Source organism: Sturnus vulgaris, chromosome 10 (genome assembly GCF_052056855.1).
Source record: "Sturnus vulgaris isolate bStuVul1 chromosome 10, bStuVul1.hap1, whole genome shotgun sequence".
NCBI classification, from domain to species: Eukaryota; Metazoa; Chordata; class Aves; order Passeriformes; family Sturnidae; genus Sturnus; species Sturnus vulgaris.
Genome location: NC_142252.1, coordinates 13,421,094 through 13,448,723, shown reverse-complemented (window position 1 = coordinate 13,448,723; position 27,630 = coordinate 13,421,094). Strand labels below are relative to the sequence as shown.

The 27,630-nt window shown below is 37.2% G+C and overlaps 1 protein-coding gene across 1 annotated transcript in view; it reads right to left on the bottom strand.

Moving 5' to 3' along the window:
* The window catches only part of ATP13A3 (ATPase 13A3), a 57,045-nt gene that overhangs the window by 25,239 nt on the left and 4,176 nt on the right, over window positions 1-27,630 (bottom strand). The window contains exons 3-12 of the mRNA XM_088170882.1: window positions 11,522-11,615; window positions 9,586-9,759; window positions 8,890-9,060; window positions 8,502-8,572; window positions 5,019-5,099; window positions 4,231-4,300; window positions 3,254-3,388; window positions 2,400-2,472; window positions 1,498-1,629; window positions 299-478 (exon numbers count right to left, since the gene is read on the bottom strand). Of these exons, the coding sequence (XP_088027008.1) occupies window positions 299-478; window positions 1,498-1,629; window positions 2,400-2,472; window positions 3,254-3,388; window positions 4,231-4,300; window positions 5,019-5,099; window positions 8,502-8,572; window positions 8,890-9,060; window positions 9,586-9,759; window positions 11,522-11,615 (1,181 nt within the window). The remainder of the gene's footprint in view (window positions 1-298; window positions 479-1,497; window positions 1,630-2,399; window positions 2,473-3,253; window positions 3,389-4,230; window positions 4,301-5,018; window positions 5,100-8,501; window positions 8,573-8,889; window positions 9,061-9,585; window positions 9,760-11,521; window positions 11,616-27,630) is intronic.

Here is a 27,630-nt window from a genome sequence, read left to right as displayed (position 1 = left end):
TCCACCCAAACCTTTTCTAAGAGGAATATGCAGTTTAACCAACACACTACCAAAAAAATCTCTAAAGGACACGAAAACATATTCAAGTAACTTTTAAGTTGATGCTGAAGACTGATTCACTTTCTCGCTTGTCAACTGTTAATCTTCAGACCACCATCTAGTTTTATTATTGTTTTAAGACTTTTATCAAGCTATTTGGGGTATATTTCTTTAGCTAAGTTTAGCAGTATCAGCCAGTTGACACACAGCTACAAAAAGGAGTAGTACATTAACAATGGATAAACTTAACAAACAATACCTGTTCTCACTACCAGAGCTTTGACCAACTCTCCAGTGTAGAACCGGGTCTGAATGACATTGGTTCCACAGAACAGCGTGTGCCGCTTGTGCACTTCGGGACTGTAGATCTCATCTCCCACCGCTTTTGGATATTCCGAAGGATTTGGCAGATTAATCTTTGTGACAGGAACACTTTCACCTTAAAGGAAAGAAAGTTTCTAAGCAAGATCAGAGAAGAACAGATTTTTTTCATTCATAACTACAAGTAGAATAATATAATCTCACTTCACCAGCACACAGGCAGACTTATGGAAGTAATCTTCCTTTCAGCATGCTATTATGTAGTCTCTCACCTATTAGCCTCAGCTCAGCAGATTCCTTACCCAAATGCTATTTAACTCTATTCCTTACAGAGCTTCTCTGCCCCTTACTTCAAATCACATAGACGTAAAACACAGTTCATTAAAAAAAAAAACAGGATAAGCTTCCTTCTCTTGCTGAAAAGTATCATGTCCATCTTTACTAAGAAAGACTAGAAGCTGAAGAAAATTATTCTCAGCTCCTTTGGTGACCGAGTGCACTTAAGCTACGGCTACAATCAATTTTTATCAGTTGGTAACAGCAGCAAAAGGATCAAGTATATTCAGAAAAACTGAACACGATAGAACACACAATCTCTGAACGACAATTTTCTAAAGGCTGTCAATTTGGACAGATTATCCTACAAATAACAAAAAGTCCACCTAGTCACTGAAGCTGTCCTTTAAATACATCAGATCTCTGGTTTCAGCATATGCAGTCACAACTTGAGATAATAATTTGTGGTTTTAAATACAGTAGAACATTCTACTCACTACCTTCATTTTTGGAAGAAGCTAAAAAGTTTGGGCAAAAATTTTCTGAAGAAGCACGCTTCAGAACTCCATCTGCACTGAGAACACCATGTCAAGAGGCAGGAAGACAAACTATCACGAAGAAATCTTTTTAACAAGAAACCATCACTCATTTTTGGAGTTTCCAAGCAGTATCAGGTAGCTGTTGCAGATAAGCAGGACACAAGTACTTAAGTACATCAGAATATGTCTAATTTTAAGAACGTACACATTTCAAACAAAATAAACATTTCCATTTATGCTAAAACATACTGCAAGCAAGCCTGCACACAGGTATAAACTAACACTTTTAGCCATGCAGCATTGTGTATCAAATATACTTTACCTGTTAGCATACTTTCATTTACAATGCAAGTACCACTGAGCAGTACTGCATCACAGGGCATAATTGTCCCATTGGATGGAATCAACATGGTATCTCCAGGCACAAGGTCAGTGGAAAGGATTTCTTCTATTTCTGAATATTAGAACACAAACAAGTTTACTTGAAAATAGCCACTATCTATAAAACCTGATAAAGATCCTCACATCCAAGATCCAGGTGGTGACAAGTACAAGTATTAATAAAATTAAGTACGACTTCATTTTATAAATGGCACAAAGAGATTTTAAAAATATACAGAAAAAGCCATTGATAAACCCCAATTCCACCACAGATTAAACTCAAGAGCACATGGATAGAGTGCATAATGACAAATGAAAGGAATCAAGCTTATACAAAAGATATTAACGATTAGCTACAGTGTAACTTCGGTATTAATAAATGAATCCAACACAAATGTATATCTTAAAATCATGCATCACAATCTTTTGGATACCATGCCTTTAACTGCTGTGGTATCCAAATGAGAAGTTCAGAAATCATCTTGGCAGCCCTTGTTAGGTAATAAATTGCAATGGAGACCCAACACATGCAGATCTTTAAGTCAGGAAAGAAACTAGAATGACAATTACATAAGTGGAATGCTAAAGAATGAGGAACAGCAATAGGACAAGCACCTAATCTAGAACAAACCTGATACTCACTGAAAATATCAGATCATCTAGAAGGTTAACCCTGAACACATTACACTATCTAATTTCCACTGAACTTCTTTTCCTATGCAATTTTACTAAGGAATGCAAGCATTTCAAGCTGATCAAAGAAAGAACACATGCACACCCACTTTACACTCACACTTCATGAGCAATTTAAATCCAACCTTCCAGGCTACCTGCGAAATTTACCTTGGTTTCCTCTGCAGACAGAAACCCTTACAATGCTGTGAGCTGCTACCATGTCATGTAACATAACATATTGCTGCAAAGGGGAGAAAAGTTCATTATTCAAAAGTACAGCTTGTCTTTTTCTAAATGCACATTCTACAGTAGAAGTGATGAGATTCTCTACTAACATTCTTTAACAACAAAACACTACTCAAAACATTCTCTTGAACATAGTTTAGAAAACTTATGGGCAAATAAAGTTTGAGTGCATCAACCTGTACATGCTCCTATTTTTAACAGCGTTCTGGAAGCAAATATAGACTGTCATACAAAATATTATAAAATCATTTGGTCATTAACATACAAAAGTAAACGCTGCAGTAATTTTATGAACTTGAATTAAGGTAGAAGTTGTTTGGGTGTTTTTGGTCACTGGTCTGAATTCAGAGACTGCAATTTAAGGATAATTACCACTGTGACTTCCATCAGCTAAGTCTACACAGAAAACTGAAGCACCAGTTTAATAATCCATATGCTTCACTGGTGCTCTGTTCTATAGGACTTTTTCAAACAAGGAAACAATGCAAGATAAAATCACTGCTGTCAATAAAACTTGGTACATAAACTTGTGTCCGGGTTTTATTTAAGCAAGGTAGTGTTTCTATTATCTGAGGCCAACCTATTGATTCATCAGTGTGGAAAGTCTGCAAAGGTCTCAAAGAAAACTGTAAATCCAAATTCTTTCAGCTCGAAGAGGCAATAACAATATTCTACCTATATTACTCTGAAATTTCTCAAATTTGTAGGTAGTTTCACAACAAAATAAGGCAATCAGTAAAAAGCCAAAAAGATGCATCCATTTTCGTAGAACTTACCTTTCTAATGGTGTAGAGTGAGCTAACAATGGATATTACAGACATAATCACAATTGCTAATGCATAGTAGTGATATTCATCAGTGATCCACAATATCACACTGAACAACTGGAAAATGTAAAAAGGGTTGAGAACCTAGAAGAGTGACAGAAATTCAAGTTACACCGAAAGGTCAAATGGGTTCTCCATCAGAACAAAGCTGAAATTATCCTCCTCCAAGGAGAAGACAGTTTCAGCTCTTTATACATAATTTTTGTTTGGTTTGCCAAAATGATCCTTTTTTCCACTACCTGCTCAGCCCCTCAGAAGCACAATTCTCACGCAAATAATACACAAATACAGATTTTGAAGACCGCATGCATTTTCCCCTACACCTCAAAACAAGGTAATGGGAATATCTGATGCACCTTAAGCGATAATTCTTAAACCAATTGGGATGTTGTTTTCCACTTATTTTTAATAAATGCCCTGATACCTTAAGTTCTTACTCTGTTAAATCAGGCTGGAGAGCTTCTTTGCTCAAAAGTTCTACTGTGCATTATTATAGCAAAGATAACAAACCAGTTATTCAAATTCACCTCATACAAGGAAAAATGGAACAAATCTAACCACACCACATTTGATTTGCTCAATATATTGTAATATATATTCCCTGGCCTACTCTTGGAGAATACAAGTCATTTTATTTTTTAAATTAACTATTAAAAAAAAATAAAATGCTGACCCTTTCAAAGAATTCTGACATGTTTTCTAATGTCCTTACTAAGGCACTAGGCTGTGAACTCTGGAGAGCTTACAGCTGAGGCCTCTTTGATCTTTATCTCTAAGGAGAGCTGGAGAGCTCAAAAAAATTGTCCATATGATTTTGTTTTACAATGCTGGGCTCTAGGGGAAAGTTTCCAACACTCAATAGTCATTGCACATGAAACAACTTTCAATGATGTACCTTTTTTAATTTGTTAAAGAAAAGATTTTACCTCCTTAACCAGAAGCTTAAAAATGGAAGGCACTTTCACAGCAATTTCATTTACTCCATAGAATGCTTTTCTGCATTAAAAAAAACAAATACAAAAAAAGTTAAGATTTTCATTAGGAGTCTTATTGATGTCAAGGTAATTCCACTAATCTGATAAAGCATAACATCTCCCTAAATCTGTGACTCTCTTCCTATTTATCATAGTTTCAAAAAGTGCTTTTCAGAAAACATTTACCTAGTGAGATGTTCCAATACAAAGATAATTATTTTATACTTCAATTTGAACTGTACCTTATTTTTTAGATTCTTTCATAACAAGATTTCTCAGTAAACTGTATGGGTCCAATGTTATTAAATATGTCATTCTGAAAGTCAGTATGTGATTCTCATTACATTAAGCTTAAACAAGTGTTAACTCTTACCCTGCAGTAAGACATTGTTTTCAAGATCCTGTATGTTAGTTTTATTCTTAGAACTAAGAAAGGCAAATCATGAGAGAGGAAGCAAGAAACCAAGCTCTGATGGGATCAGAGACGCTTAAATCACAGTGACACGAAAAAGCCCTTAAAATAATCTGAGGAGAAAGGTTTTTATTTGAAAAAAAAAGGCACAAATTGCCAGAAGATGAATTGATAAGCAAGCAGATGCTCCCATATTTTAACCTGTATGAAAGTCTCATTTTCAAAAAAATCAGACACTGATCTCTCAATTGACTTCTGGGCTTTTTAACACGCTGAGCACAAGTAATGAAACAAACAATTCTTCTCTCAAACATTACTGCAATATTACCTGTAATCATGCATTCCCTTTGTCAGTCCTGTGCTGTGTTCGTTATGAATTGCAGAGCAGAAGGTAGATTCATCAAGACCTCTAAATAAAGGAAAAGTCAATGAGTTATTTAAGAAACGTAAGATATTTAAAATTAAGTCTTCAGATTCAAAAGAACAAGGTCTTGGCCAAGAGGTATAGACCATTTTCTAAAACAACTATGGATTAATGTGTTCTTAGCTGGTTTTATCACAACTGTAGACACCAATGACACATTAAAAGCAATCTTCTTGTTGATGTATCTTACTGTGTAGGATAGTCACACCTATTCCAATCAAAATAGAGACACTTTAAAAATTAAGTAGAATACTAGCATAACTAGTATTCAAAGGCCTCTAAAAAGTGAGCAAGTTTTATAAAACATTACATGAAATCAATGTGGATTAACATTTCTTCAAATTATCTTCATTTCACTCTAAGTAGTAATGGAAGTATTCTAGAAATAATTCTTTTAAAATTTATTAAATAAATCTATACCACAGCTATTTTACAGCATCTTACTATCACAATGTTATCTAGGAAAAATACATTCAACATTTTCAGTTCTTTCTTATCACCGGAAGACTCACTTTCACAGGACTTCATATTTTGTGGGCTTTAGGAGATCTGCAGCTATGCAGAAACACCTAAAACATCGTTATGTTTACAGCTGTGGGATTGTGTTAACTATCACACTCAGTAAATCAGATGTATGCTGCCCAATATTCAGGCATTTTCTTGGGGACATACTTTGGATGCACAGGAAAATATCACCACCTTCCAAAAGGCTTTCACAACAAAACCAGCATTATTCCACACAAATGTTTTTTTATATTGGATATCTATTAAGTTATCTATCAAAAAGCATTCAGAGTTGTCCCAGAGGAAAAAAAGAAAAAACTCAACTCTTTATTGTGCATATTTAGTAACAATTACTTCCATTCTCTAGAAGACAGGGAAAGCTTTAAATATCCTCACTACTGCAAAGCCTAGGATCACATTTCCACCAACTGCTTGTACAAGAACAGATGATGAAAATTATGTGTTTACCTGGCCCTAGATTTACAAGGTTTCTCTAAACCTTTTTAAGTTCAAGGATTTTAAAAATACTATTTTAGATCAAAAATACACCAAACTATGTTAATAGCTGTGTCTTTCCTCCCACTCTATCATGAGTAATTTTTCTTTTCCTGTAGAAAAAGAAATGTAACAGTGGATCTAAGCAGGGTCCCTAAATTTAAGAGGTCTATATGTAAATATGCATACCTATGTGTGCAATATCATGCAAAGACAGCTTCTAGCACGACCTTCTCTGCTTTTTACACGACTGCAACGGACTGAATTCCCAGGGCATTTAAAAAAAAAAAGAATCCCTATGTGCAGAGTTTATTATATAAAGCACTCATCAACCCACTCAGAAATTCAGTTGACAGTAGCTAAAACAAAACAGACATCCAAGGTCAGAGTTGCATCCTCTTTGGCTATGTGACCAAGTCTGACTTAAGTCCAAGAACAATTACACTTGCATTTCCTGTGTTTAAAACAGTGATCTTAATATTATGGTAATATAAAAAGAACAATGATATGAAACTCAAGCTCTCATAACTGAATTAGTTGCCCAAGAAATCTTAATTTGCCCCCCTTCTGAGTTGTGCAAAGCCTTTCATTATGTGATCCAACTGCTCTGTCTCTGAATACTTGCGTAAGCAGCAGCCCGAAGTGAATGCTCTTCGTGATGCAGTGCTGTGCTTAGATCCCAACTGCAAGCATGCTGCCTGCTTTAAGGGTTTTACTATAAAGACCTGTGTCTCAGACTGTCTCGTTATAAATATTAACTTGATTCTCTACCAGGTTATTAGGTAATATCAATTTTTGGTTTATACATATAAACTGAATCTTGGAGAAGGACAAATTTTTCAAGACTTCTTTTCAGAATATTCATCATTCACAAGCTACGATATTATTTTGCACATGGTATCTAGTACTTCACACAACCACACACTTTAGAGAAAAGTTGTAACAAACTGGCATCTGACCTTCTGGAAAAGTGACTTAGTGCTCTAACAGTATCCAATATGTCTCAGATCCAGATCTTTCTCCTCTTTATTATTCAATAGCTAAATCATCATGTCCAGCTCAGCTACTGTACCTGACTAAACAAGTGGCCAGGCTCAGTCATGGCTAATACATCAAACAAATGAAAGTCTGGCTTATCAGCAAGAATGTGATTGAATAAATGCTCACATAACTTCACAGGCATATCTGAGATTTTTCCAGGGCTTATAAATTGGCTGAGTTATCACAAGAACATCAAAAGGCACAGTCAAATACTCACAAATGCCAAGTTTCAAGTCACTGCTTTAATGCTAAGGAACAACATTTTTTTCTAAACACATGGAATTATAATGATTTTTTTCCAATACCTGTTCCTAACATACAAGTACAGTTTCTTAATCTCATCTGTGGGAACTATTCCCTTTGAACAGTTTAAATTAGGAGCACTATAGCTATGAAAACAGGAGCCTGCAAGGCAAAATGATGAGTGTCACTACCTGCACAACTCTATTTCATGGGAGGCTTAACACAAAAAATGCATACAAAGCTTTTAATTACTTACTCCTGAACTGAGACATTTCCACCCTCCCAGACGAGGACTGCTCAGTTTTATAATTGCTTGTGTTATAATAATTTCTTAAAATTTTTTTCATTGCTGATAACTTTCTGAATTTATTATTTTAATGAGCAGTTTCCAAAAATGGAGAAGCCTGTGCTCATTTGACTTGTGGCACTATGAGAAGGCCTTATCACAGAAAGAAAAATCTTTCTTCTTCAACTCTAACATCACGCAACAGTGCTGCTGGATAAAAGAAAATACAGTGCATCACAAGCTAGTGCTGCCCACTAAAAGACATTTTTTATCAGTGCAATAGACCTGTTATTGTTACTAAAGAGTAACAAAAGATGGACCAGATCCAGCTCAGCTGCACTAAAACGTACACAAAGATGAGCAAAAAAGGTATTTGGTGAATTCCCCTTCTTCCTAGTTACTCCTTTTGAGTCTAGCGCAGCAACACAAAATAGGAAGTTATTCCATCATAAGCAAAGTTTTTCAGTGTTTATAGAAGTACTACTGCCTATGAACAGGTTCTCTGATTCTCACGTAACACTCCAATAACAGGCAAAAAAGCCTGCAGAGGCATGCAGCCTGTCACCCTACACAAATCACACTTGATAAATTTGATAAATCTGCCTTTGATAAAGGCAGATTAAACAAACACCTTCCTTCCAAATTCACACCGAGTTTAAATCTCCCTGCCCTCACTACGGCTCAAACAAAAACTCAATGAGCTAAAACAGCTACTCAGAAAGTAACACCAATTTTCAGCATGTTCCTGGGCATGGTATTTTATTTTTTTAAAAAATGCAGTTTGAAGTATATAACACAGAAGAAAAAAGTACTCTTACCGTACAACATCAAAACTTTGAACTGAATCATTCCAAAAATACTTCACACTGTGATGTGTGAAATAACGAATCTGTAAGGGCAACAAAACATAGATGTTAAACTGGTACCACTTAACACCTCTCTTCTGACTGACCTTATTCTGAGAGGTGACAGAAAGTGAATTTAGAAAAGCTTCACTGAAAAATGAATACTTTTCTTTCAACATAATCTTTCAAGCTTCTCACAATTTCCAGTAACAGGTTATTGAAAAGATTTCTGTTCCACCCAGAGAATGAGTTAGCCTTTCAAACAAAAGTAGCAGCTCACACGGTCTGTACTGTGCGTGTTTATTCTCAATAGTACTTGAGAATTACAGTATTGCCAGCATAGTATTGCAAGTTTACTTACAGGCAAATATTTTTTCGAATCATTTTTATTCTCTTCTGCAGCAGATTCAGAGAAATGAACAGCATGGCCATTTGAAACCTTGTGTAGGATAGGGTTAGGATTCTGAAAAGGATTGGCTCCCAAGGAAGGCATAATGCGAACCTTTGCACAAAACCATATCTTGAATTCATCCTTTAAAATAGGGGGAAAATGAGTTAGCTGAAAGAGCATTTAAACAGCATTTTACTACAACAGCTGTAGCAAAATCACAGATCACAGATTAGCAGAGTCCATGCACAATTACAGAACATATCTCCAAGTTAATATCAGCGACCTTAAGAATAAATTCATTTCCACAATTCTAAAAGCACATTTTTGCACTTGGGTCAGCAGTTACACCTTACTTCAACAAATGTATCTTTGCTGAACAAAGGACGGGATACCATGTTTCAGCTTATATGAACAAGGTATTTGTTCTGTAACAGTGATGACAACAGCATTCATGTGTTTGATTCTTACACTGAAAAACAGATTATTCACTATGCCCACTGCAAACAGCTGTCAGTCTTCCCACAGAGGCAGTAAAGCTACACACAGGAGCACCGTTGTGCACTGCTGTAAAACACAGTCATGTCTACACTGCAAGGCAAGGATTGGTGTATTCTAGCAAGCAGAGGAACTGTAAACAGGGAGAAGCACATCCCCCTGTACACTTACAGTTGTTCTCAGCAGAACCACCTCGCAGTCTTTAAGTGTAGTCCTTTTGCACGTTGCTTTCACACGCCACTGGGGCATCCAGTAGAGGAGGAGGAGGAGAAAGCCACCAGAACAGACCACTCCTACAGTAACTAGCACCAACTTCCAGCGACACAGATCGTAGCCATAGATCTCCTGTATGGGAACAGAAACGAGTTATGATGACTCTCTTAATTACTGCAGCTCAGGATGCCGACATTAATTTTTCATAATGTGCAGTATTTAAAGCAAACAAAAATTCACAGCCATTTCCTCTTTTTTCTTTTCTAGGGGAAGGAAAGATTTGAAACACTTAATACATGATGGAGTGGAAGCTAAAAGTGGAAGCAAAAAGCAACACTGTTTTGCTTAGTCAGAAATATAAACATCAATAAAAGCCTGACAGGCAGATCATCCACACTGTAAAACATTTCATTGCAAGACTGTCTCCTCTCTGCATTGCTCCCTAAGGACTGAGGCTGCAACACAACCCGCCTTAACTCTCAGTGAAAAACAAGATTTTTGACTGTGGCACAGCACAAATCAGCTGAACATTTAAGAGCAAAAGCGTGCTTTTGTCAAATGCTGATTTGTGACATGGCATTTGACTAGCTAGCATTCACAGTTTTGAATTACCATGGCAGGCTGAATTCTACGCATTCTAAAAAAGCCCCTAAATATATCAAACATCACTTTTTAGTAGAGAACTTTGCTTATTTTGCCTGCCATTTAACAAGAAATGCTACTTTACAAACTCCAAGCCACATTCAAAGGTTCTGTAACTTGCACCAGTTAGAAAAATCCTTCTCTCATGAAAAAAAACCCAAGTATTCAGTGTGCAAGCACCAACTTAACTTGACAACAGCCAGGAACAGAAAATAATTTAGTGATTTACTGGACACTGTGTTACATTCCCGAGTTTCACATTACATCATTAGATTATATTTCCTGCTGTAAAAGGGCAATGAAGTTTCCCATTGAGTTCCACCCATTGTTCATATTGACATGAACTTCTTAGATTTTTTCTTTACTTTTCATTAATAGTGTTAGAAATTGTTTAAACTCCTTTCCTAAGAAAAGGTTTTTCAAAAGTTTGTTTTGCTACCTTCTCTGATGACACAAAGCAGAAATAAAGCCCATTTTCTCTTACCCCCAAAACACAATTTATTTTAGCAATAAAAATAGGAGAGTAAAAGACAGTGAGAGAAGTTAATGCTTCCTTTTATGACGAAATAAAATTATTTCCTAAAAAAAAATAATTTTAGTGATCAGGCCATAAGCATCTCCCGTTCTAAGATGCATTTGCTTACTTTCTGTATTAGAGCTGTCTAGTGAAGAACTACTTTTCCTAACAGTGTGCACAAGGACAGAACAAGAACTTTAATTCACAGAAAACTATCATGTTTTGAAACAAAAATCGCTATATATACCAAATGTACTAGAAAAATCCCTATGAACTCCAAATGGGCTAGAAATTGAAAGATTAGCTGCTAGTACTTTCCTGTCAAAGCTTACTGCTTTGAATCACATTATGAAGCCTTAACCTGTTTTAAAATATAACAAAAAATCTCCAGGACATGGAGGAAAGAAACATCAACTAACCAAAGAACAACAAAATAATAGTAATAATAAAAAAACCCCAAAACATAACCCACTTTGTTTCCATTTTCATGTTTAAGTAGAAATGTTAAGCACCAAAATGTGTTATCTCTTGGACTACTCACCTTAACAGAGACCTTTTCTATCTCAAGACAGCTTTCTTAATACCAAAAAATATTGCCAAAGATCATCTTATAAAATTGCTAAATTGATTTAAGCTGAGACAATCCACTTCCTGATCTATTATGTCCCCTTTAAACAGAAAACCCTGAAAATGTGTTTTGTCATTGTATAAAAATAGATTAACAGAATTCATTACCATCTCATCTTCCTCTGCTTTATTGACATATTTCTTTTCTTCTTTCTCCATGTTTAGTATGATATGGAACTTCTCGACTTGAGATATGGAAGACCTTCAACAAAACAAGAATTAAAAACTGAAGCAACATTACTGATTTTACATCTAAGTTTTAGGTAATTTCAAGTTACTTTCGGTAAGTGCATACATAAAACACAACACTGACAAAATATTAATATTAAGATCTTCAATCTGCACTATAACTAGTTTCTAGAAGTAACTATCCAAGGAGGTCTATAAAGCTTTATGATTGAACATCAGATGAACACAAATGAAATACTGCAGAAACACCAGGCTTTAAAAGAGGGAGAAGAAGCTTGTACCAATTTAAACTGGCTACATTCTACATGCAGCAAGCAGTTTTTGGTACATTCTACAAGCTTCATGATAGAAATGTAAATTAATCCTGTAAAAAAAAAAAAACTTAAAAGTAGGTCAATATTACACGTTTGTATCACTCTATATGTAGTAGCTCCAATCAAATGCTTTCAGAAGTCAGGCTATCCTTAAAGAAGAAAGGCACAGTACCCCTGGGATCTATCTCATCTGAGCAGAAGAATAAATACATGCTTAAAAACATTTAGTCCCCAGTTTACTATTTCTAAATCAAGACATGCTTTTTGGGCAGTCTTTCCCCTTCTTTCCAATTCCTCTATATTCAATTTGCATCATAATCTCTCACAGTTGCTAATCTTGAGAGGTGCTTTGAGGACAGATCACAATTTTCATGAATAAGAAAAGGCATAGAAAAAACATGGCACTGTCTACAAGATGAATGCAGTGCACACAGATCCATACTCCAAAAGGGGAGAGTTATAAACAAAGGCTAGAACATACTGAGAGGCTTACCAGAATTTTCCTCATCACATAAGCATGTAATATCATAAGTACCATACCAAAAAGGCAAATTTTTGAAATTAAAACTGCATCTAACCTTCGTTTGGGCACCCCTGTACATGTTAATTGTATACAACTTAAAATTAATGCACAGGAACAAACAACTATCACAATTAAAATAACTAAATAGCCAGTGCTCACCTGCTGAGATAGAGATTAACTATAATTCTCTGCTCTGACATGGTACAGCTTTCAATTTTATTTACTGCACATACATAAATCTCTCAGAAGACAGCACTTACTATCACAGCTTGTAACCAGGCCTCAGGTATTAAGTCACAGCACAAGCAGCTACTTAAATTGTCCTTTTTCAGGCTGTTAATTAGTATTAGGTAGCACAGTAAGTACAATCACTACCAACTTCTCTGGCAGTAGCTCCCCAGCATTTTCACAAACCGAATCACCAGACTCCAAGGCAGCTCCTCTCAAAGCGAGCCCCTGCATCCATGCACTTACATTCACCAGCAATGCCAGCTCTTAAGGGACCCTCCTCCCATCTCCTGCAGCTTTATCAACAGCATCACATCCACACGTGTCTTCTGCAACCTACCATCTCCTGCTCAGTTAACCCAATAAATGAAGCAGGAACTCAATAGGAAAGGTTTCTTTTGCTACCCAAGACTGGATGTCCTCAGAAATACATTCCCACTGCTGAATAAGGTGCTAGTAGAAGAAACACACACTCAAAGGAGAAAACTGCATCACAGCAGAGAGTTGAGTCTCAGGTGAGAAGAAGCTCAGTACTTCATAAATTGAGTGCTTGATACAGTTGGCATTTTGTTCTGAATAGAAAGAAGCTAACTTGGCAAAAATTGCCTCCTCTGATCAGAACATCAGCTCACTCTTCCCTGGTTAAGCTGAAAATTTTCTATTGCTATACTATAATTTTACTGCAGATTTATTTGGAAATTAAGCCACAAAAGTCATTAAAGTTCTAAACCACACTTTTCTCTAAATTGCCTCTTTTCTTAACTAAGGAGCTTTCTGTCCTGGGAAAGATATAGATAATACATAAACCCAGTTAAAAATCTGTCCTAAATCTACACAGGACTGCTAAGAAAGCTCCTGAGGACAGTATTTGAGTTAATCACATCAAAAAAACTTTATGTACACCATACAAATCACATTTTCAATCAAGAAGTCATGAAGCCAGAAAAAGTTCTGTGTATTTACAGAATTATACTTCTAATAGAGTTCACAGCTCCAGGAAAGATTTATTAGGTTAATCACACTTGAACTAGTCTGCTCTTAAACAAACACACACTTCCCCACTATAATGTACAGTAACATCAAAAAGGGTGCCTGCAGGCAACTCTCCAACCTTGATGGACATATCAAGGAGGAACTTGATACAGGAAAGCACCAGGCAGAAAAATAAGTGCAAATAGCTTCCAGATCAATGGATCTCAACAGAGGTTTCCATATGGCCAATATGCCAGCACAGGGACCTTATGGGACATCATGGCAGTATGAGGGAAGTGCAATTGCTTTCATTCAGGGCTGTTCCACTGCTGGGAAGGAATATCAAGTTGTAGGTCTGAAGAAGTATGAAAGGAAATCTCAGCACTAACAATAATTCCTGTGATTCTGTAAGCTCTTTCAACAGCTGGGTAGAATCAGACAAGGAATACATGAGGAGAATTAGGAGGCTATTTCTGACTCACATCATTAGCTCCATCTGCATTATTTTATACAGACTCATTTACTGAGCAACCTTCAACTAACACACATTCTCAACATGGCACATACTGCTGGTAATTTTCCATATTAAACTCCAATTCAAATCTCTAGATTTAAAAAGCATCATAGAGATATTTTCTTTGTTGATGGGTCATGAAAATGAGTCCTATTCGACAACAAAGTACTGCACTCTTCCTCCTTTCATATCCCTTCTGGCACACTATCAGCCCAAGCATGTCATCAAGAGCTCAAATGGGTAAGTTCTTTGGTTTGTCTCCCACTGCCCTGCTGAAAGCTGGAGTTGAACACCACCACATGGATTCCCCAGGGCTTCCTCCTTGGGTGACTTCAGCCTGCTGGGTCAGACTGAATAAACCTTACCAATTCAGACGAGATCTTAGCAATCTGCATTTGAGTTTTACTTCCTTCCTTCTACAATAGGAATTAAACATTTCACTACTTTAAACCCTTAATTAAAGATTAAAATATAATCCTTGGACTTCTCAGACCATGAGAGAGTATGACATTTTACTAGTATTCAAATTGAAGTGAGGTGGAAATCCACTTGCAATAAGCAATATGAACATGAGAATGTCCAAATATAATGTGCCTCTGATGCACAGTACAGGCTGCCACTCAGCCTCACTCCAGCCCTGAAGTGAACATCCAGAGAAATCCTCTCCTCCTTTTAATAAATTGAAAATAGAAACCTTTTAAAGAAAGAAGACTTATAACCAATGGGAAATGGTGAAAGTTACTATCATTCCACTCATAATTTTTACTTTTTGAGTTGCTACTGTATAGCTAAGAATATTCTAGTTAGAGTAGTAGGAAACATCAAAAAGGTCTGTAATAGAAAATGCTGTTTACTGCTGAGATGAAGAGAATGAAAATCACTTGCAACATTTTGCAACAATGTAGGCATAAATTTAACAAATGGTCTAGAGATCAGCTGAACAGTGTCTGAACAGTAAGTACTTTTAAGAGCATACATTTGAGTCGCAAGCCTAAACAGTAAATCTGCAACTTTGCAAAACATAGTATATCAAAATTAGGTTGAACAGCATTTCCAATTTGTTACTGTCCTGAATAGTATGCAGCTGTGAGCAGGATAGCACCTGCAGCTTCAGACTTAAGCTGGTACTATTTGGAGCTAAAATAAATCACAAATTGGATCACTGAAGAAATTATAGTAGCGTACAGAGCTTAAAACTATATCCATCCCTCACAATGAAGGAAATGCTGCACTTTTTCTCAATTGCTACACCACTCCATATTTGTTCATCTATCCTGACCAAACAACCAGGATACCAAGCAATTGTACCAAAATATTTGTAAGTAACAAATATTTGTAGCAACAGTATAAAAGGTGCAAGTGAAGTCATGCAGTATTTATTAAGGAAACTGTTCTAAAAGCACAGTTCTCCATCAATACACCTGAAGCAATTCTCCATCAGTACACCTGAAAACTTTTGCAAGCCATACTTTTGAAGGACTACTGACTTACCTCAAGTGAGTTTTCTAACAGCTGGCATAATTAGTAAACCAACTACTTCAGTGCAAATTTTACCCTTAGACTCTGATTTTTGGGGTGGGAAGCAAAGAAAATCTTCCCTCTGTTGCCCTCAACATTTGTCCCAATTCCACAATCCTTAAAAACCAAATAATACACACGTTGCTTCCATCTGTTTATTCTTCCAGTTTTTCAACAGAAGTGGAAGTTTCATAGCTTCAAGAGAAAATGTTCAAAGTCTGGACAAATTACAGCTGAAAAAGAAGAAAGTTGATATCTCCTATAACAACTGGGTGATTTAAATCCCAGATTTCTCAGACTAAAATGTAATTTTTAAAGCTGAAGTCTTCAATAAAATCCATAAACATAAAATATCGAGTTATTACTTTTGCTTATGCTCTTATCATCTGTCCTAAATCTGCTTAAAATATGTGAGTAAACTTACACATTTGTATCTTAAACACTCCCTATTTTATTCTTCTCAGATTTTTGTAAAAATTCCTGTGATAACTAATAGTTTCTCTTACCAACAAGCAGTCCAGCAGCTGTCCTCTGCACTTGCTTTTGTTACCATGAGTTAGTGAGGCAGTTCTTAATAACGGAGACCCTATCTACAAGGGAAGTCCTGACAAATGAACTATTTTGTCTAAAATCTAAAAAAAGTCTCCAAGGGCTTTTCAAACTGTTATCAAAAGATTAACATATCAAAGAAAATTTGGCACTGCTTGGAATGCTTTTTTTTTTCCTCTTCCCTCCAGTGTGGCCGAACAATTGCAAGACTGTGGCCGGGCTGGCGCTTCCAGGCATCAGCAGCCCGGTCCAGCTCCTTCTATTCAAACAACAAATGCCTCCCCAGGAGCCTGCAGACACTTGCAGGGCTATGCACAAGCCCTGATACTATCTGCCCAGCTAAAAGCATCCATGCTCCTGACCAAACCCTTCCTTGTATTTACAGCGGCTGTGAGTGAAGACAACAACATTCATTTTGAGGAGCTAAAGGCAGCAGGTCAGAAATGCACACATTTCTCACTCTCAGCATTTTGCAGTTTATCACAGAACATAATGAAGCAATCACATACTCCAGATCAAACGACCTTTAGAGACTGAGTGCTTCAAAGCTAAGAAAGTGAACTTAGTCACTATCTGAGCATCACAGAAAAAAGGTACTTTTCTGTACAAGACAAGGCTCAACCAGCTCTGCTTTGGTAAAGAACACAAAAGGCAAACCAAGAGATGTAGCAAGGCAGACAGAAAAAGCAAGAGACACACGAGAAGCCAAACATCAAATTCACTTCTGTGCCAAGATTAATACAAGTAAATCTTCCTCAGCACCCTATGTAATCACTCTCAATAAATAAATCAAACAAAGTAAACTAATACAGGAAGAAAATTAAGAACAGAAAAAAACCTGACTGACCTGCCTAGAAAACAATCAAACACGATTCCTATTCCTGACATCTGAGCTATTGTCCTAGCAAGTGACTCGCCTGGCTCTCCTGGGTCCAAACAGGCTACTAAAGAACTAAAACTCCTCTTTCAGAACTTATTTACAGCAAGTACATCCTCCACTAAGAGCCACCTTACATCTCTGTTGTTAAAAATTAAGTTTCTAAATAGCTCGATGTCATGAAAAGGCTTTCCTATTTCTAATAAAAAACACCTTGAAAGTCATCATCTCAACTGTATCCCGACTAGTTACCAAAATGCAGGGAAAAAATGTGGGGTTTTTTGCAATTTGAAAGCCAAATATTATTTAGTCACTCAGAAATTCAAAATTTCTGCACTTTAGAGCCGTATTTCAACAGTTTACCCCATGAAGAAATCAATCCTACAAGGGAACAGACCTTACAAAGGCAATGTTTACCACTAGGGCTTATTCTTGTTACAGTACCATGACATTCCCACACACTCTGATCATTTACCAACAGTCCGTTTTCTCCAGACATTATAGTAAAAGTTTTTGGGATTCATGCAATGGGCCTAAAATCGAGGTAAAAGAATTGCTACACATACACAAAACACCAGCTAACGCTCAATCTCTGCCATACCAGCAGTAATGAATTAAAATTGAAGAAATACTCAAACTGGAAGAGCCATAACAGGCCAGGAAGAGGAATGAATGTACCTTCTAAGAAAATGCATCTGAATTTTTAAGAAAGATGAAAATTCAGCCTGGTCAATAGTTGACCATTAGCAAAAAAAGATGGCAGCTCATTTTCCCTGACACAATGAAATAAATAATTTCCTTGACACAAGGCTAAGAAAATGCAAGGATCAGGAAAAAAAAAATTATAAAATACTTACAAGCACATTCTTTTCAAAACATATAATATGCTGCACACGCTAAAAATCCATCACAAAAAAAGCAAATTTGGATACAACATTTCCAGCTTGCAAGGGATGGAATCAAAATTTCTGCCCACAGTGTCTTGGACTTAAGTACTGTATTTACTTTCCAGTCCTTCTCTTCAACCTAAGATATCCTACTTTAGCATTTATATTATTTCCTAAAATTTCTCCACTGGCAGCTTTTGAAACAAGACAGGAAGAATCTGCAGCCACTGAGTATGAAAGAAGGACCATTTCAATACACTTGCATTTACGAATCTTGCAATCTACTTAAACAGCTATAAGAAAGTCCTGCTCAAATGCACCTTATGACGTCTTGTCACCAAACAGTCTGTAACCAGGATTCATCATTAGTCTCTGTAACTCCTTAAAGAGTTTCTAAGTTGCTCTTTTTGGATTCTCAGTCTCCAAGGAGCTTCGGAACACAGGTATGTCTGCACTCTACATTTTTACTTCTCTGATTCTGTTTCACTGCTGCAGGTACCCAGGACCACAGCCATGTTGTGTGCCAGATGGATTTTGCTACGCCCTGGACTTGGAAGGATCCATGTCCTAGCAGCAGCACAATGCCAGAGACTCTCACAACACCTGGCAAGCCTGACACCACATAAAACCCACATCACTCAAAGACCACCCTGAAACTCAAACAGATCCCTTTACGGGTGATACATGACTTAGCCAAAGGCCTGGGGGTATCACACTTTTGTGACCGTGAGCTTACACATGTAATGCACTTGTAAAGCTTTCAGTATTATTTGAACATATCTGTATTTTTACAAGCATGTGGTTTACAAACATAAGAGATACTCCACTTGAGAGGCAGCCTCACCCTAAGAAATGCACCTTACAAAAATGGCAACTGATGCAGTTTACAGCTCTCCAGTAACTTGCAGATGAACCCTTAAATATGAAGTTATCCACATAATGTACAAGAGATGCTCAGGTAAGACATCCAAACTAAAATAACTATGTAAGATCAAAAATCCTTCAACTGCATTTTGAAAGGAGTTAGGGTTATAATTTGTACTACAAACAAAGCTTAACACTTTAGTCAACTAACCAAGCTCAAACAATAAGAATGACATAATAGTTTAATGAATACATGGAAATTTTACAAGTACACGAGCTAAATTTTAACAAAGCCCTCCACTCAATACCTATTTTATCACTTCCCATCTTAGGCTTTCTGTTATAATACAAGCTTTTGTTTCTGTGTTTAGGCTTAAGGAAGACCATTGTATCCAACAATCACCAAACCAAAACTGTATTTACATTTGTAGAGTGTATTCTTTGTAAAGTATACTTTCTGCAGGCTGTAATAGCAATTGCAATGTTTATAGTAGAGTACAGTCTACATTAAGGAAAGATAATTCTACATCTAACAATAAACTCAGTATGTCAATTCATCATGATAACGAAGTACTATAGCCAATACTAGACTCAAAACTTACTTTCTAACTGGTATTCAGATCGTTATTTTCAGACCACTTAGAAATTTGTTACTAATATAGCAGCAATGAAGAAGTTGAAGACATGCTGGAAGACAATTTAGGAAAGCCCTTGGTCATCTCAAGTTCAATAAGTCAAGCATTTTACCACCTAGCCTTCCCAGCATCTCATTTATCTTACTTCAAGCAGCAGCTGTTCACATTAACAAAAATTTTAAACTGAAAAACCAAGCACCAAAAATCACAATCACCCAAAGCTTGTTCCCACTCTCAGGCTCACAGAAACAGAGTCTTTACCCATTTCCTTTCAAATTTCTGGATCTCTTTACCTAACTACCATGAGGGAAAGAAGACCTGTCCCACAGTCAGGGAATCCAACAAAGCATACATTTATTTTGGATGCTTATTAGTTCTTTTGTCTCTTGGAAGAGTATACCAGACATTTGGGTTAGAATTCACAGACTATGTTTTGTTTGTTCTTGGAAGAGAAAGTCAAACTGTTCCAAATACCTTGGGTAAGGCATGGCGCCATTACACCCAGCTGAGTTCTCAATAGCTGAGCACTGAGGCTGTTTCCAAAGAAACGTTCCTTTCTCACACCAGGCGTGAACTTTACTCAGCCCTTCTATGTGATTAAATAACCAAGACTATTATGGATAGATAATGGGGATGGCAAAGATGTCCCATCCCAGCACCAAGAGACCCGCAGCCATTCTAGTGGAGAACTGGGAGTCTGAAGACCCAGACCCAGCAACAATGGGTCTTTTCAAGGAAGCATTTCCCCTTAGGGGCTGTGCCAAGAGCCCAACCTTTCCTGTGTGGCTGCCGCCTTATTGTGCAATGTAGAGTATCTGCTTCCTGGGATATATTTGCTTTTGTAGTATGGATGCTCAATAAAAGGAGGTAATGACTTTTTTTCCTCTTCCTCTTAAATTCTTGGAAAATATTTTTGAGGTTAACATAAGAACATTTGAATCAAATTTCTCTTCGTCTGCAAGGAGATCATTAAGCACAACTAGACTAATCACAAGAGATGAACTTTCCTCCAAAGTTTAGGCATTTAACTTTTGTTTCCTCAGAAGCACATACAGTGGCATATGGCTATGACTACAGCAGTCACACTCTTCCATAAGCAATTGGCTTTCACATCTTCCTTTCCCATCCTAATTATGACTTAGTACCTTTCACTGCTTTCAGCCAAGCCATTCTCAGACAAAGAAGCAGTATTTCTTCAGTTTCCTGAAGTCAAAATGTAAAACTTAGATATCCTAAAGTTCAACTATGTAACTATTAAAAGTACACAAGAGTATATTCCAGAATCACAGATATAGCATCAAATTGTACTAATTTCTAAAAATATATATATTCTGTAAGAAAATCTATACATTAAACCAGGGGTTTCTAATGTTTACTGAAAGCACAATTTTTAAAAATAGTCATAATAAATTGACACGAAGTCTGAAGTATGTGGCACATTCACTTAACTTAGATCAGAAATATTTCAAGGAAAAAGCTCTCATGTGCAAAAAACTTGTCAATCAATAGAAATACTGTGCATGACAGAAACTGTTAAAACTCTAAATATCATATAACAACACTAAATATGAATGTTTAAAAGAATTAAATTCAATTTAAGATATCACATATGACAATTTATTTGTTTTGATCTCAAATTACAGTAACTGAAATAATTAACAGAAAACAAGTTCCATTCCAAGACTGAACTGCTGTAAAGGACAATTTTTTATGCACAGGAATTTATAGGACCTGACAGCTTAGCTCCTGAAAATGATTAATTTACCTTCAGAACTACCATATGAGGCAAGATGAAAAAATCAAGGGGGAAAAGTTGCACTCTCTGTTTCCATGAAAATAAGTCTGACAAAGACAAGAAGAGAACAGACCTACAGGACTGTAACATTTAACTCCATGCCTGCAATGTAAACCTTGGCCCACATCCATCTATCTACTATGTCCCAGTCATTCAGAACAGTCCTACAAACCCAGAAGAGCTTCAGAGATTTAGTAAACAGTTATATTTCAGAGAAGAACTTCTACAATCCATGAAATTAAATAAACTCCCCACATCCTACTACAATACATTTCATCATTGCCTTAAATAGCTCAATTTAAATGACACTGTGCAGTGCTTCTGTGCCCCTTGGGAATGACTTCCACAGCATCAGCAGTGGGAGACATCTCCTGTATAACGGAAAGAGACTGCAAAAATCTGACAAGGTATATCCCTTCAACTGCTGCAATCTTCTCAGTCCTAACGACCATCAGCAAAACGTCTTGAATCTTGCTTCTCCCATAAGCAATAGCTTTTGCTTATCAGTCCATTTGTAGTCAACTTTTATCCCGCATGCTTACCTTAAAGGAGAAATTGTGCTTTAACATATCTTGTCAGAGCAACATTTTTATCTCTGTTTGAAATACCTTTCTTTCTTTCCTAACCTATAAAAAAATTTTTAACACTATTAAGAGGTGTAACTGTATCCATCTTCTCTGCTGTGAAGAGGAAAGTTTCCTAAAAAGCAAGACTGAAATGTTTCAAGTACGTGAATTTTATCAAGGAGGGTTTTTTCCTCCAGCATTGACCTCACTAACTGAAATATCACCACTGTCTAGCCAAATGTTCAGAAGTGCCCTCTTCCCAGATAGCTCCAGTCCAGATGTTCGACCTGCTTTCCCCCTTCAGCCTTGCTTTTTCATAAATGTTAGGTGAAAACAGAGGTCAGCTTCCTAAAGCAGCACTGAGGACTGTCAAAATTTCACTTATATTAAATGCCCAAGTAGCTTTAACTCCATACCCTTTGTATCAGTGCCACAGAAAAACAGAAAGCTGGGCTGAAGGCTAATAGAGCAACAAAACAACGGGCCAGAAAGGTCAGATCAAACGTGCATTTTCCCTGCAGCCAAGGAGACAGGACAGGGACAGTCACATAATGATGCTCCCCAGTGCACAATCTCAGTCCCAGGGACTTGTACTTCAAGAGTTTCATGAGCCAAATACCCTATCATCTTATTTATTACTAAGTGGATTTTTCCTGGAGTTTTTAAAACTATTTTGTGGCACATTTTAAGCTTGCCAACATCCTGCAAAGAACTCCTGAATTCACAAAGATGGATTCATTTTGCCCTTATTCTGACCCTGATTCTATTAGCTTTATGAACGTGCTCTTTGGTTTCTCCTTGGCTACAGCATTCAGAAAAGGAAACAGCCAAACTACTACTCAATCTAAATACAAGCAAAAATGTTTTGAAAAAGACTGAAGCTCTGAACACTGCCTTATTTCTATGGGACATTAAAAAAGGAATCAACCACCACTTACTATGTTTTTACTGTCTTTCAGGCTGATGTTATAGGTACCAAGCTCTTTTTCATAGGTGTATATACTACCACACCTTCAAAATTAAAAAATGCTAACCTAGCTAAAATCAGTATTAAATTAGTATCCAAAGAACGAGGATGATCTTTGATAGCAGGACACATAGATATAAAACACACTCTTCAGGAATCCAGCAAAGGTAAGATGGGAGGATAGAGCAAAACACCACACAGATGATTTACCATAAAATACTGCCCCACAAACTTAGCAAACTCAACTGTCTGGGTATAGCTCAATGTTTGCACTACCAAAAATTAGTCTCCAAAAAAGTGAGCTTTACAAAAGGTGAACTACTTCCGTTAAGCTAAGCCAACAGAAAGTATTTTCTGAGAGTGCACACCAAAATATTCTCAACCCAATACATTCTTCTGCTGACAGTACCTCATCAACCAGCACTACTGTCTTGACTATAATGCTGCATGAGTTTTGCTACCACACCCATCAATGTTACATACAAGTGTTATCAGACTTCAGCTCCATAACCAATTCTGGCATTTAAGATACTATTTCTTCACAGTCCTTTATGCCAGCAGAGGATGACAGCAAGAAGGAAACCGAGACTATGCATTTGTTCCAAATGCAAGATGCAAACTACACTAATTCAAAATACTTGGCTCTGAAACCAGAGAAAAAGACTTCTATGACCTGCTGCAGCAATGGACTTATGTGGAACAGCATCTCCAGCAGAGACAGCCGCTATTTAACACACCAGATAGTCACTACTGAAATGACCACAGGCTAAGAACTGGAGTTACAAATGCTACCAGCATACCAGTACCAGCTTAAGGCATAAAAATCCTCCATAATACATGCTCAGAGTGCAATTATGCCAACAGTCTCCCTATTGAAAAAACCTGTCTCACTCCGGGAAGGGATTTTGCTGGATAATGGAAAGGGTGACAGAAGGAAGAGTGCTATGAGGACAACTCCATCTGCACACTACTGAGTAACGACTCTGTCAGGCTGACAATTCTTTAAGTTATTTTTCATTGTGCTCTCACCCTACAAAAGGCATGCAATATGTGTGGTGAAATTTGTGTGTTCTTGTATTTTTGCCTGTTCATTACTGAAGTTACTTCTGCTGAAGAAGACAAGTTCACAAAAAACCGCAAATTATATTGCTAACAAAAATTAAAATTTGTAGATGAACTAAGGAAAATTAAGAAGTTAGGAGCACAAGTAGACTTTCAATCAACTTAGACTGCACAATAATGGTTTTCCAAGTGCTTCAGTTCACTCAGACATTACATCTGCCTCTGCTCCAGACACATGTCATTCCCCACAGGTTGATCTCACCCCAGCAGTAGAAAGCCATCACAGCAGTATAACTGTAACACAGCAGAAGCTCTGTTTTATCCATATACTGTTGATTTAAAGTCTGCCTGTCTGAACTGGACTCAACACCATTATTCCTCACCACAAGTCTTCAGTATTGCCAGTATTAAGGCTGCCTCTAGCAATAAAGCATGGCTATGATGCAGGAGCTGTAATGTCAGGACCCTCTCTCAAAGCACTGTTTAAGGTTTGAGGTCCTCACCAAATGGACCAACTGAAGACAGAGTTAATCTAAAGAATGCACTCTGCAAGACTGAACATTTGACAGCCCTTGTATGTTTCTGTTGGAATTACCAGTTGGTCTGAAAAGAACTTTTTGCTGGCTTGTCAGATCTGGAGTACTGCTCTAGTGACAGAAGCATCACTTTCAGACAGCAGCACCCTCAGCCAAAGACTGCTCAAGCCAGTGGAACAACCCTTTGAATTCACTGGGCTTTGGATCAAGCCTTCACAACTAAGTGACAGCAGTAGATATGTTAAGAACCCTGCATACCTCTAAGATAAAAACAGATACCCTGTCTGAGAAACAGAGGTAAGAAAAATAATCCCTCAGCTCAGAGAAAAAAAATCTCTAGCCAACAATAATAGGACTTCTTAGGAAATGAACCTGTACCCAAAAGTCATACAGTTCAATAAATATTATTATGGAGTAAAGACAGGCAGGTAATGCAACTTAACTGTACAATCTCCCCATTGGAGGCCAACCATTATCCCTGTCGTTGACCTTTCAGCTCCTGCTATCTACTGCTGCATTAAATGTAGCCTCCAGAAAATAAGCTCTTGCTGTTGTTGATGTAAAACACCATAGCAGATCTTAAGGGCAGAGTTCATAAGGGTAACCATACTTTTCTTCAATGATTTGGAGATATGACATGGCAGCGAAATGCACAGGATTAACTGAAGTGTTTTCACACATTCCAGTTACATTACAAATCATTTGCTGAACTAGAAGGATTAGCTGGATCCTTTGTTTTGCCGTGCAATCTACTGCAGACAATCAAAGGTGATTATAACAGCACATAAAAATAATGATACATAAAATAGCATGGCTATTCTTGCAGCTGGACTTTCCACTTTGCAATGTGTCCATCCTCACTCAGGCCCCCTGTAGTAGTGAATACACCACAGTATGGGAACTGCAAAGAGATCCTCAAAGCCAAAGGTGGACCTTTGTAATGGATGAGAAACATTATAGGATTATCACCTGACTCTAAAGCAGCAATCTGAAAGCTACTAAGGCTACTGAAATGAATGGAAATTCATCAGTGCTCTGCTAGGCTTAACTCACACAAACCTTGCTAACGTGCAGTACCTCCAGTACCTCCGCCATTAAGGTTTAGAACATCGTGACAGCACAAGAAAACTCACTCCATTTGCAGGAGGCAACATCCAAGAGAAGAAAGTAATCCACAACACCATATGTTTCCAAACCAATATAAGCATCACAGTTCTAACCATTCAAACCTGTACAAGGTCTAAACTCACATCATACAACCAAGAGATTGACAAAAAGAATCCTGTATATTTCTCCCTCGTTGGCTCTAACCTAACATCAGCTAAAACTAGAATCCTATGAAATTAGATGAAAAGGACATGAATAGTGAGTTTAGTCTATTCCCCAACCTAAACCATATACCATTCTTTCTAAACACACAAACCTGTTCTTCATGGCCACAAGTACAGACTTCTTAAAGTACTACTTCAACTGTGAGAAATGTTAAAAACTTAATTGGTGTTTTATGTGATGAAACCTAATCCTACTTCAACCTGCCCATCATGGCCACTGAAAATAGCATTTCCGTCTTACAAATCTTTTAAATACTTGAAATCTCTTACATTCTCCCTAAACTCCTCATCTCTTGCCAAAATAACTTGGATTTTCTTCCACATTTATGAAGTTGTTTCCTCGAACGCTGATCACTCGCATTTCTCTACTCTGAACTCCTTCCAAGTGGTCCAAATTCTTCTTGAATCTTGGCACCCAAAACGATGCTGTCTGCACAGACTGTACATCAACAGCAAATAAAGCCAATGGATTTAAACTTTACGTCTGCCAGACAATACTCCTGTTTAAACATCCCAGTAAGATATTTGCCTTTTCTGCAAAACAGCATGACACTGACTCATATTTAACTTGTGATCCAGTACACCCCCAGGTCCTTTTTCTAGTAGCTAACCAGTTATTCCTCACCCTGCATTTCTGCAGCTGGCAAATTCCTGCCTAAGTGCAGTACTCTGCATTTGTCCCTACTGAATGCCATGCTATTTTTCAGGTTATTTTGAACTCTCATCATGTCCTCCAACATACAGTCCCTGAGAATTTAATAAGCAGATTTAATCAGCCAGTTGACTAATATTCTCATTAAAGGCAACCGTACCCAGGACAGAATCCTTCAACATAACTTCTGATTTTAACACTGAATTGTTAATTACAGTTCTCCAGATAGGATCACCTACCCCCAGATCATGCCTCCATTTACTTATGAGGCCATTAAAATAAGGAAAACCTTGTTAAATCAATCAATTAATTCAGGAGACTAAACCTCCACTGTTTCTGCTATAGCCACTGAGCCTTCTGCTCTGCAGTAAAAAGATATCAAGACTTCGGACACAATTACTTTTTCCACATATCAGCTCATGCTGCTGTATCTTCCAAGCACTTGAAAATAGCATGTTTGCTTATTAATCTCAACTGATGGAAAAAACTGAGACAAACTGAACTGTCAGACTGTAACTCTATTCCTCAGCTCTCTTCCTTTGTAACTGTCCGAAGACTCATCCTTTGCCAGCCTTCTAGTACTTCTGAGTAGGTCTAGATAATATTTTTGAGCTCTTTTGAAAATTGTACAGTGAAATGTACCAGGACCAGTTGACACAGAAATATCTAGTGGAAGTACACTCTAGTGTAAAATACCATACCAAATATTCATAAGATTAAGCACCTGCATGGCACTATGCAAAAGAAGACAAGTAAAATAGGCACTAAGCCCTTCAGATGTTCTGCACCTTCTGTAGACACATGAGCTCCCCACCAAATCAAGTGAGGCATTTCCCAATCTTCCAACTGCTACTAACATACTTTTACAGGTAGCTGACTTTTATGTCTCTTGCTACTTGCCATTCCATCTGCACTGTAGCCTTTGTGGTATCTGCCCCTACCAATCTTTCACATATATTCTTCACAATGTGACTCAATTTCACACTCTACATATATTTTCTTCTTGCATCCCAAGTCAGTTAAGTTGCTCTTACTGTTTCTCAAAAGCCTTCTCATTACACTGTTCTCCTACTGTTTAAAAAAACCAGCTGTGATTTCACAGCCATTGCTGTTTATCACCTTTCATTCTGACATATTCTAGCTAGAATAAAATCTAAAGGAGCTGCCATTTTTGTTACTGCATGGACCCTCTAAACTGAAAATATCACTGCCATATAACTCTGCTAAAGGTCAAAATG